The sequence below is a fragment of the Cyprinus carpio genome, chromosome B23, assembly GCF_018340385.1.
Source record: "Cyprinus carpio isolate SPL01 chromosome B23, ASM1834038v1, whole genome shotgun sequence".
Taxonomy (NCBI): Eukaryota; Metazoa; Chordata; class Actinopteri; order Cypriniformes; family Cyprinidae; genus Cyprinus; species Cyprinus carpio.
In genome coordinates this window covers 13,832,767-13,845,633 of record NC_056619.1, presented here as the reverse complement: position 1 = coordinate 13,845,633, position 12,867 = coordinate 13,832,767, and the positions used below count along the sequence as shown (strand labels likewise).

At 36.2% G+C, this 12,867-nt stretch overlaps 1 protein-coding gene across 1 annotated transcript; it reads left to right on the top strand.

Annotated features, from left to right (window-relative positions):
* The first annotated feature begins 704 nt into the window (after positions 1-704).
* LOC109055084 (leucine-rich repeat-containing protein 38-like) lies at positions 705-8,435 on the top strand. The gene is made up of 3 exons (XM_019072316.2): positions 705-875; positions 1,087-2,510; positions 7,345-8,435. Exons 2-3 carry the CDS (start codon positions 1,883-1,885, stop codon positions 7,587-7,589), a joined length of 873 nt encoding a protein of 290 aa, XP_018927861.1. The 5' UTR covers positions 705-875; positions 1,087-1,882; the 3' UTR covers positions 7,590-8,435.
* The last annotated feature ends 4,432 nt before the right edge of the window (positions 8,436-12,867 follow it).

Here is a 12,867-nt window from a genome sequence, read left to right as displayed (position 1 = left end):
ACTAATTCATACGAATTTGTATGACCTCACTCGTATAAAAATTCATATGATTTTTGCCAAATCATACGTATTTTATGAGTTCCCCCAATTCATGTGAATTTGTACGAATTACCTACCCCTAACTCCACCACTAAATCTACCCCTCATTGGGGTTTAGACAAATCGTACAAAAATCGAATAAGTGAGGTCATACGAATTTTTACGAATTAGCCACCTCGTAAAATACGTACGGATTGGTTGAGAGATAGTGTTGGCCTTTTATTGTCTTGCACACAAGCCACATTTTTAAATCGCAGTAAGTAGCATTACCTTTTGTTCGTGTCCTTTCCTGTTGTGTCCCATCCTCAGCCCAACTGTGTCAAACAGTATGTTGCTCATGATATTTATCATTTATTCATGTGCCAGACTTTAATTGTGAATTGAAAATCTGCACTGCTTTCCTGACACTGCCAAATGCCCTACGGAGAAGATATCCTGTACCTACCCTTTGCACTAATGAACCTGACATTTGTTTCTTTTACAGGGACACTGGAGGAAGTTACATTTCAAGTTGATATTTTTCACAGATGTGCCACATGAAAAAGGTCAAAGGCAATTCTTTTTTTTCTCCCTGGTGATGCCTGCCAGAAAGGTCAAGGTTACAATATGACCTATGGGAGTATTGTGTAATTCCATTGGGCTGTGCCAAGCTATTCTCCAGTGCGTGTGATGTAAGAGGAAAGCTGTCTGTAGTCACAGCATGTGTTCTATTTGCCTGGAGATTTACAGCAGCACAGGAATAAACATGAATTCAGAACACAGAGCGACAAAAATAAACAACAACAGCTGGAAAAGCGATGAGTAATGACCGCTTTCATGAGCGCACTGGAGAAGAGGTACTGTCAAAATCTTTTTTTATTCCTCTCAGTTCGTATAAAATGTGGACTTTTTGAAAGCGTCGTGATTTTCAGGACAGCAAGTGTGACTGAGTTGTGCAGCTGTGACGAGGTCGGAAGGTTTTGCATGCAATTTCTGATTTGTAGCATGCAATGATCATCTTCACTGAGGTTCACACAGTTATTCACAGTCACCATCTCTCACTTTCAGGGCAGTAATCTGTATGCACACAGCCTCATGTTAATCGTCACATCCATCACCATGGCAATGGAGCCAGAATATAAAATTATGCACTACGCCGACTGAATTGGAGGACAACAGAAAAGAAGCCAAATGTGTTGCCAACAAGTCATTAACCATTTATCCAGGATGGTATTAGAATTGCAACCACAGCCTTGGGTCAAATGTGCTATGGGCACCAAGGTTCAGATGGCACGCAATCAAGAGCAGAAGCGTATGGCCCAAGATACAGATCAGCAAATAGTGTACATTTGAATTAAAGAATCAGAATTCCCTTTTGACTGTGGGTAAAGCGAGTGGGTTACACCTCCCCTTCAGTCGTCACACTCCCCTCCCCTCTCCATGCCCACAGCGCTTCCCAGTCTCTGGTTCACTCGTCTCTGTTTACCTCTCTGCTAATCCCTTGCATTGCGCGCTCTCTCTCTTCCCCGCATTCTCTCGATCGCTGTCTCTCCTTCCCTTTCATGCACAGAGCCAGCGGGCTGCCACACGACCCACACTGCCTGCTACATGATCTCGTGGAAAACAGAGCTCCGTGTCTTTGTAGCCACTTGCTGTTGCTCGAGCGTTTGTAGATTGCAATCTAGGAGACAAGGAAAGATGCTTTCGCGACAACCCTGACTCCTATCATCTCCAGATGCGCCCCTGTCCCCTTTCCTAGTATCTCGCCCCCTGACCCTTTACCCCATTCCCTCTCCTCTACCCCTCTCCAAACCTCCCTCTCTTAATCCCCCCAATCTCCCCTTTACCTCGCACCCTCTTGACAATGTTCTCATGTGTTCGCTGGTTTCAGCCTTTCCTTGCCTTGCTATCCTCTACCTTGTTAACTTGGGGGTACAACTGCCCATCCAGCTGCTTGTGTCCAGACCATCACACCGTGGACTGCACAGGTCAAGGACTCACCCGTCTTCCAGACTCCATCCCTTTGGACGTACGGAGACTCCTTCTGTCTAACAACTGGATTCCCTGGATCCCTTCTGATTTCCTGGTCCTCTACAGTGATTTGGTGTACCTGGATCTGAGGAATAACTCCCTAACAAGGCTGGAGCCTGGGACTCTGAGCACATTCTCCAGACTGGTCTACCTGGACCTGGGAAGCAACAACTTGACTGAGATCCCCTCAGGAACTTTCGGGGAATCCCGTAGTCTGATCAAGCTACGACTGGGGAACAATCCATATTTGAATATGGTCAGCAAGGATGCCTTTGCGGGCCTCACCTCCTTACGAGAGCTCGAGCTGGAGAGGAATGCCCTCTCTGTTCTGGACGTTGGGGTGTTGAGCCAGTTGCCTTCTTTGCGGGTGATACGCCTGGAAGGGAACCCCTGGTTGTGCAATTGCAACTTTGCCAAACTCTTTCTGTGGCTATTGGAGAATCGTCACAAGCTCCCAACTGGTAAGCTGCTTAAATCTTGTTTTCCTGATCTGCGTGAAATAATGTCATACTTTTTTCATACACTAAAGACCTTTTGAATCACTTTAACCCTCACAGTCTGTGGTGGCTCACCTGTGAAAGATCCAAAGGGTCAGTAACAATGAGGGTGAGAAGTGTTGATGCTTAAAAATACTTTCTGACTAGAACATACATGTGGGTGGACTGATTTTGTTTGGGATAGAGATGCTTAACAAACCATTGGTTGCTTACAACTGAGACTGAACTATTTTGACTCTTCACAATTAGCATGTCGGGCTAGTAATTCAATTGATTAATGTCTTGAATCTCTCAATTGAAAAATTTCTAATTATGACACTTGTTGATATTACATGCTTCCACTGAATCTTGTGTTTAGCTCAATAATGCATGAAAATGTTTTCAAACCAAGACAAAAAGTTTGACACACCATAGGTTATCACTAGAATATGCAAAATATTCTTGTGCATAATTTATAAAACATATGCCACACAACATGTTCCCTAATTTTGTTTCATGTCTTGTCCTCTTTGTTGACGTTAATTTGAGTGGTAACTAAAGGATGAAATTGAGGGAAATGTACTCCTTGGATTACAGTATCCGTTGTTCATTAGGTCACTTACCACTAGTCCAAGGTTAAGGTCAAGAGCTCTACAGCTACATCAAATATATATGCATGATCCTCACTGTCCCTTAGAAGCACAAGTTACTTTTCTCTCCCCATGTCTGTTTGAGAGACTAATGTAACTTTAGGTTGCAAGTTACTAACATGTCAATATAAAAAATTTAGTTTGGGTTTTGGTTGCACATTTATATAATGTATACAAACCAAGTGCTGGGAACACATTTAGTGGTTTTGTTATGCAATCAAACCTTTAAAACACTTTTTTTTTTTTTTTGGTGCAGTACCAAAGTGAGTTAATACAAAAAATAAGCATTTTATATTAAAATGTACATTTTTACTTTTGGTAACATAACCAGATACTTTGATTTGAAGTCTCAATGCACATATTTTTAACAGAATTTACTTATCATCATAGTTGTGAATCTTTGTGATTGGATTAAACTCCATATTAAGAGAAAGATTTGCTTAATCCTCAGACATTTGAAGTTTATTTGACTATTTTGTAGCTTATGAGACTGAGATCGTATCTGACTGTAATGCATTTTCCAGCTGTACCTTCTAAATCACATCATCATTTAATTAGAGTCCATTTCCAGAATAATGATGTTAACCATACCCATTAATTTAACATCAACAGGATGTTTGTTCCTTTGTCAACAGAGACAAAGAAGGTCAGTTGTGTTTGTAAACAACATCCCTTCACAAATGTTTGCAGCCTATAGACCTTGAACAGTTTATTTTTTTTATGAATGTCTCTTCTTCTGTGTAATTTACAGATTATTAGCAAGATCTAAATTGAGTTTACTATTTAATCTTGAAGATAATTATATAATATATGATATTTTGGTTAAAATAATCAACTAAAATGAAAGAAAATAACAATATGGACCGTATTATGGACAAAGTAACACTTCTTTTCTTCCAAGCAGGTATACTTTAGATGTATTGCATCGTTACTGTGTCTTTACTAAGTATATGTTGGTTTTATCAAGGGGGACATGACATTTAGGCAAAACTCTAAATGTTATGGGCAAATATTGCACGTTGAGGCATTGTTTCATTGTGGTTAAAGAATGTATACACAATTCTTTGTAACAATTCAATTCAATGTAATTACATCCTGTATTGATGAACAAATACAGGGTAGAATCAATGGAGTCCATAGTGTTTAGAATGTGTCAAGATAATTTTGATATTCCAAATATCTAGTATTTATTTACATTTTTACATTTGGCAGACATGTCTACCAAAATTGATATAGCATTCAAGGTATGTGTTTTATCATTAATTTCCTGGCAATTAAACTGACCTTGGTGTTACATAGCTACATAATGCTATAAATGCTGACAGTTACATTAGATTGTTTTAATTGACTTAAGAAACAAAAATGACACACAGTTTTTTAAATGTTCTATGAAAAACTCAGAATCCATCATAATGTAGTCTTTAATTCAGATAGTCCAAGTGCCACTAGTTTAAACTCCCTTACAGCGTTGTAATTCTGGCACTTGGGTATGGATGAACACGTTACATCCATTATTCAACCCAACACTGAATGTGATACTGATGATAGCACACTTCTGGCACACTTTCAGTTGCCTGGTAATTGGATATTCAGTCTTTCAGGGGCAAGAACCAGGATTTCCACCAAATACACTGTTGAGTATGTAAGCAAAGCATGTGAAGTGACACATAAGTGACAGGCTTACACATAACTCTTTAAACAACCCTCAAAGGTCAACAAACAGAGCTGAGAGGTTACTGCTTCATAAAGTATCACAATTATGCCAACAATTTAGCACAAGATTAATGCATGCATTCTGTAACTGTAGCACAAAAAAAATTGATTTAAAAAAATAAAACCAGGATGGATTTTTTCAGGTCTATAGGATTTTTAGCAGATCAAATGTATTGAATGAAATCAGCGTAATCTGAATAGAGAGACCTAATGATAATGGGATTCATATATTCATCTGTATTACACTACAAAAGCACAGCTTTGATTCATTTCACTGATGCAAACATAAGAACATGGCAGTGTCTTCCTCGTGTCACACATATGTGGTGACAACAAACTAGACGACACTAGTCAGCTGACTGAGTTTGTGGCCGCTGTGAGAATTTTCTAAATGGGTAAAAGCATGTGCGTGCATGTTGGTGATTTGTGATTTTCACTCTGGGGGATCTCTAGTGTAAAACACTGAAGCTCTGGCGTGATAAAACATTAGATGATCTCGTAGAGCTGGGCAAACGGCCACGTGACAGACCCAACAAAGGAGGCTGAGGTCGATGAATCCCCTGCATGTGGAAAACCCCTTCTGGATGGAGTGACTCATCCGCACTTACTGCCTCACACGTTTGATGATGATGTCAACTGACTTTGGCCAATGACATGAACAGACATGGTGGCATTGTGTTATGACACGGAGGGTTTTTATCGATGAGAATGCCATTTCTTATTATTTTACCTTAAAAATGACAGTTTCTCTCTGCCAAAGCACAAATGGCTACACAGAACCACAAGGGGTTTTGAGCGTGAATGCAATTAGAGGAGAGATGGGGCTGTGGAGCTCTGCCGCTCTGTTGTGTCTGTCTGTCAGCGTGGCTGTATTACGTAGGCGATGTTCCGCTTCAAATCTGTCATCTGGTGTCCGCTGAAAGGAGATTAAACCTCCCTCTGTGAAAATCAAAATACACACTAACGAGGAATATTTCACAAACGTTTCTCATAAAGAGAGGGAAAAAAAGAAACAAAAAATTGGAAAGCATCCCATCTCGCATCTTATCTTGCCGTTATGTAACAGGAGTTTTCTGAGTCATAGCCGCAGTGTTATTGCTAGATACAAAAATTTCCAAGTAATAATACCACTATTCTATAGTAGGGCATGTTTCTGTATACTGATTATAATGTTTATTTCTGTAACATTTTATTTAGTAATAAATCCTATAGATGCCTTTTTTAAACCTGATCACAAACAGATGTGTCACTCTCATAAGCCCTTTGTTTTCCAGTGCAAATCGAGCATGAGTTTGGAAAACAAGCTCTTTCTAGCTCAGCACTTGAATGTAATGGCATTGAGTGCTAGTGCACATGTTCAAATGGAGTATATAGCCTTGAGTTTTGAGTGTGTGTTAATGAAGTCTGCTTGCTCATTTATTATCCTTTGAAGCGATACGCTGTCTGGATATGTGACCATCAAATGGCCTTTAAAGAGCTGAACAAAAGGAAATTAAATGTAAAGTATAAACTGAAACAGACAGTGTAATAAAAAAAAATTAATTAAAAAAACAGATGAACTTTCCATTTAATTAGCAATGTGTCATTTTAGTTTCTGCTCACAATGTATTTATTTGATCAAAATACAGCAAAACCAATAATATTATAAAATGTTATTTATTCCTGTAAATTTTCAGCAGTCATTACTCATCAGCATTACCTGATCTTTCAGAAATCATTCTAGTATCCTGAATTGCTGCTCAAGAAATCTGTTTTTTTTTTTTTATTATTATTATTATTATTCTTTTTGTGGAAACCATGATACTTATTTCAGGTTTCTTTGATGAACAGAAAGTTTGAAAGAACAACATTTATTTAGAATAGAAATCTTGTAATATTATAAATATCTTTACTGTCACTTTGGATTCATTTAGCTATTTAACAGTAGTATATATACACTTTATTGCTTTATTGAATTTGTGGCATGTATCTGAAATATCTGTATCATAATTCAGTATATATACTGAGTGCATTTTTGTGCAGATTGGTTCATCATTTTATCAACATATGATGTGAAATATACTGAAATTGTTGAGATTTTAAAAAATTGCAGAAAGTGGGTGCTTTGGTCAAACTTGGAAAATGTTTGTTCATGATATTGTGCTGCTGGGGATGCTTGTGACATTAGTGACCTGACATGTGAGCTGGTTTGGAAACTCATACAAGTCCGGTAACTGAACACTAGTCATCAGAGACTAAACTGAATGTTCCATATACTCTTCACCAAAAGATTCACTGTGCCCTTTTTATCAAGGCATTTCGAATAAAGAGGTCAGATAATGTGAAATCACAATTTTTTTACTTTATCTTTTAGTCCAAAAACACAAAAAGTAAAGTTTAGAAAAATCTAAACTAGATAAACCACAAGGTCTTTTTCTGTTCAATAATGTTCACCTCTCTGTCTTTTTCTATTCCAGGGTTAGATGGTATGGAGTGCTCTCTTCCAGGGGACGGGCGGCAGGTGTCCCTTAGTGTGCTTTCTGAGGACAGTTTCCGGGAGTGTCGAGGATTGCTGACTCTCACTGATTATCTCATAGTCATTTTTTCTGGAATTTGTATTTCAGTGGTAGCCATTATTGCCAGTTTCTTTCTGGCCTCCACTATCCACTGTTTCCAGCGGCTTAAATCCAAAAGGACAGATGAAGAGGAGGCAGAGGACTGAGGGGAATTATTGGACAGAATGGAGATTACAAATTACCCATAATGCACCACACAGTGGAAGCCAATGGATTGGATAAAGAGGTGAAAACCCTTTTTCCATGACAAAAGAACCCTGAATTAGGCCCCTGTGTGACTAGGGTGAGGCTGCTCACAACCTTCATCTGTGATGCTTGAATGGAGCATCATTATTCTTATACTTGAACACCAATGATCGAATTGAGCCTTAAGACTAAAACTGTTCCTGAAAATGCAGTGTCTCATGCCCCGTATTCAAAAGTGATCAGCATTATATTTTGACATTAAATAGCAACAATGGTCTTTTTATGGAAGTGTGCAAGTTCATTAGTATTTTCTACATTTACAGTTATTTTTGGTATCGTGTACATGAATCTTGCTCAGCTTCAGTAAGGTTTAGCTACTTGCACTTTAAAGTACAGATGACATATTGCACACAATCCCAGTGAGCCGTACTGTAAGCCATTTTTCATACAGTAAATCATAATGGCACTTATCACCAAAGAATTAACATGAAATGAGCATACATTGTGACATACTGTATATGTTTTTCATCTAAAAGTTTCAAATCACCAGTCAATTTGGTTATATTATTAATATCATAAGACATTTTTGGTTATCCACGACTTCATAAATGTCATGCATACTCTTAATACGCTTGCTGTAGTAACAGATATATCAAGTACTCAAACAAGGTATTTTAAAGGCTAAATTAAAAGGGAAATTTTTGTCCTTCATTTTATGCCGATTTTGTCTCGTAACATTCTTTCCTTTTTTACTTTATGTTATGATTAAATAAACATTGAGGCCAAAGTGTTTAAAAAGATCAATTATTATGCCTTAATCTTTTTTTCTCCACACATATTGTACCTGAACCACAAGTGGGTAGCACTCTTTAAATGATCCTATTTAACACATGCTATAATATAAATTAGTGATAATTAATTATATTAACACATGCTATAATATAAATAAGCGATAATTAATTATATATTATAATATAATATAATATAATATAATATAATATAATATAAAATCAGTATGTCCTAAGGCGTTGTTAGATGCCAGTGTTTCCAGTCATATTTATGCAATGATTTGATTAAAAAAACAGAATATCATAGCTATTAAACTATTGCTATGGTTTTAAATTAGTATTTAACCTCCAAATGATCTCAAAGTAAACAGAGGTGCTAAAGTCTGATGCGGTAAAATTACATTTTTATAATCTTTATTCAAGTGAAGAAGGATTTTGAAAGTCTGACAGTAATCAGAGTTGAGTCCTACTGTAAGGTTAAACCTGCCTGATTTAAATGTTTGAAAATGATTATCAGTTGAAAAATATTCAAATGGAATAAGTTACATTACTTTAATAAAGTAACTGAAAGAGTTACATTACTTATTACATTTAAAATAGGGTAATAACTTAACACATTTACAAAGTAACTTTTCCAACGCTGATTATTTCATATGAATTAATTACACTTTTTAGTGCTCAAATTATTATTGCATTTGTCTCTGAACAAGAAAACTGGTCACAGTCTAGGCCATATTGTAACTAGATGAAGCGGTCCTGCTTTCTGCCACCATCTCCTGCAGGTGCAGCCAGTGACATGCTGTATCATTCCTTCTTTTCCTTTGACCCGGAAAGCACTGCAAGCTCTCAAAGTGCAAAACAAACAATAGAGCAAATGTAGTGCCTTTATATAATCTCATTTTGCTTCTGCTGCACACAGAGTTTAGTTTTTTAGGTTGATGCTGGAGGAGGTTTTTGCTCGATTGAAACAACAGTGACGTCTGAGTTTTACTCAGGGTCATGAATTTAACAGATGACAGATGCCCTTACCAAAAAGTAGTATACTTCAAGTTTATTTTATTAAATATACTTAAGTAAAGTTCAAGTATATTAAGACTTTTTGTAAGTATAAGTCAAGTATACTTAAATGTCATTTTAAGTATATTTCTGAGAAGTACATAAAGCCCATTTCTGAGAAGTACATAAAAAGTAAACTAAAAGCATACTTTCCTATGTTTTAGTTTAAAAGAAGTATACTAATAGCACACTTGAATGATGACAGATGAAGGCAAGCGACGGAGAGGTGAGTTTTACTCAGGGTCATGAATTTAACAGATGACAGATGAAGGCAAGCGACGGAGAGGTATAGATTATACAAACATCCCTTCAGATGAAGATGAGAGAGGATGGAAAGCACACAATGCTTTTTTGTGCTCACTGGCCTGCTCATTCTCTAGGCGAAAAGTTGAATGAGACGGAGGAGAGAGTTTGGCAAAATAAGGCTACGATTCCTCAACATTCAGATCTTCTTGTTGCTATGGTTACATGTCTGTGGGCCAGTTGTGTTGAATTCAGACTCCGCTACTGAGGATGGCTTCGGAATATTTGACTAATCAAGTCTCCTCCTGTCCCTTGCCATTTCTCTCTGACTTTTAACCAACTTTCCTCTCCTTAAAATTGACGTGATTTATAGCATGTTCAAATTCCTGCTTCTTTCCTTACCATTTACTCCTTTCCTTAGTATGATTTAGATGGCCATTAACTATTAAATATGAAGATTTTTATTAAAATATTTGTAACATTGTGAAACACTGAAACTTACATAGTGGTGGGGGTCAAATGTCAAATTAGAAGAGGACGCTATATGTCAGGGTATGTCATATGAAGGTACAGTATGTGTCAAGGCCTGTTTACTTGGACGGGGCCAAGAATGTTTTACATTCAGGGCAAATGTAACCGATCCTTCAACTGTCCACTCATTAACCAGTGGTGGACTAAGACCTGAGAACGAAACCAAGATCCCTGAAAATAAGAGCAGCATGACCCTGCATCCTGATCCTCTTCACTGTTCCTGACACCGAATGCTGGTTAGTTTACAGTGGTAAGTGTGATTACAGTATGAAAAGACTGTCAATAGTGGTTAAAAAGGAAGACATGTTATGTTCATTTTTAGAGGTTTCAATTTTAAAAAGCATTGCTAAGTATAAAATATATATAGTTGCTGCATTATAATGAATTATATAATGATTTGGAGCAGTGGCTTTTTTGATCAGAAAAAAGTATGCAGATAGTAGAATACAATTATTAGTGATATAAGCATGCATTTAGGATAATAGTACCCTAAATACATGCTTGTTTGCATATGAATGCATATGAAACTCTGTGACTAATTTATGTATTTTGGTACATGTGACTTGGTAGTACAGATAAATTAACCAGCCAACGAGGACAGCTTCTCTCCCAAATCCTCACTGTTGCCTCTCTGCAGTTCATGGCATTATTATACCATTTCAGTGGTAGATTAAAAAAATAATAATAAAAAATATATATCAAAGGATACAAAAATAGATAATAATTTACACCTTTTTTTTTTTTTATATATATCAAAGGATACAAAAATAGATAATAAAATTTATTTTCATAAATATATATTTTTACACCTTTTTTTTTTTTTATTTTTTTTACATATTAATATTGAGAATAGATTGACACTTTTGGGATTTTTTTAAAACATAAAATATATTCTGAAATTAGAAATATATTTTCTTGCCTCTTGAAGTACATTATTTTTTAAAAAACAAAATAAACAATCTAAATAAAAATATTTCAAAAAAAAAAGTAATACATCCAAAAAAATCCAGTAGACAACATATATTTAGCGTATATTTTAACTCTACTTTGAAATGTATTTTTTGACATATAGGTTTTGTAAAAACTACCATTTGATGTCCAATGTGTTTGAAGCAAAAGTAGCTGGGAGCCACTGGTTTGGAATCTGATAAAGGTAAATTACAGACAGTTATATTCAGGTTAAGTTATACAGTTGTTTGTTCTTACCTTCAAAAGAGATATTTATGCTTACAGACATACAGCATGTGATATCAAGAATCTCTATAATGCATGACTTGTCCAGATGGGGAGTTTTAAAGGGCTATGATCTGAACAGATGGCCTTCTATGCTATTGTAGGCTGGGATTATGTGTTGCACATGACCAGCCAGGGGGATGCAGAGCTCCACGTGTGCTGGGATTATTGTTATTTTATGTGCTCAGCAGAAGAGTGGTGTATTTCATCTCAAGATATATATGGCAAACAGTCCTCATATCTACTTGCCCCTGAAATGGGACAACAACCCCTACAGCCTCTGGACGTCCTAGTACGGCTGGAGGATTACACTGGATATAGGGTCTGCATGGATTACACCGCTTAGTGCATTTTTTCAGATCTAATGAATTCATGGGATCGCTGTAGTAAAGTTTAGTAATTAGAGAACATGATCACGCTACTGCTTGACAGCAGAGATAAATGAGATAGATGTAATGATCATTAAATATAATAACCCTGCACAGTGCACTTAATAATACATTTGTGAGTGTTATAAACTATAAGCAGAATGACTGACAGGTAATAATTTGACTTCAATTAAAAATGAATCTCCTTTAAACCAACTTGATTAACCAGTAAATGTACATTTGTTTATTGAAGCTACTTCACATCATCATTTTACATCATATAAAAATGTATTGTTGTTGTTCTGTAGCCTATCTGTCACATAGGCTAAGTCTATCTATCTATCTATCTATCTATCTATCTATCTATCTATCTATCTATCTATCTATCTATCTATCTATCTATCATCTCTCTGTGTGTGAGAGAGAGTATTCTATTTAATCACAAATCATGTTATAAATATATTGTATTAATATTAAATACGTTATAAATAAAAATTTTAAAAACGTATTTGCTACTATTTAATAAATACTTACAAACTTATAAAGCAGTTTTATGGCATTTATTATAATATAATACTACATAAAAAAAATACTACATATAAAAACGATAATAATAAAATATATAGTAAAATAAAATAGTAAAGTATAAAAATAAAAAAAAAAAACATACCCCCAAACAAAAACAATATTCAAACTTGTTGAAGTTGAATATCTTACCTCCAAATGTTAGCATTTGGCCAACTTGTTGAAGTTGTATACCCCTTTACGCGCTACTCTTCCGCCCCCATGTGTAGGAAACAGGAACTGCACCCATAGAATACACTATGACTTCGCACAACAATAGATCGATCTGATATTTTGTATCTACTTTCTCAAGATTCTATATTTGCGCCATCACTGAAAATAGCCCCACAGTAATTAATGTGTTAGCAAAGCGACCTCCAAATGCTAGATGTTACATGACGACCATTTGCCCCAATGACGTAGGTAGAAATCGCTTTGTTTTGGCACGTGACCGG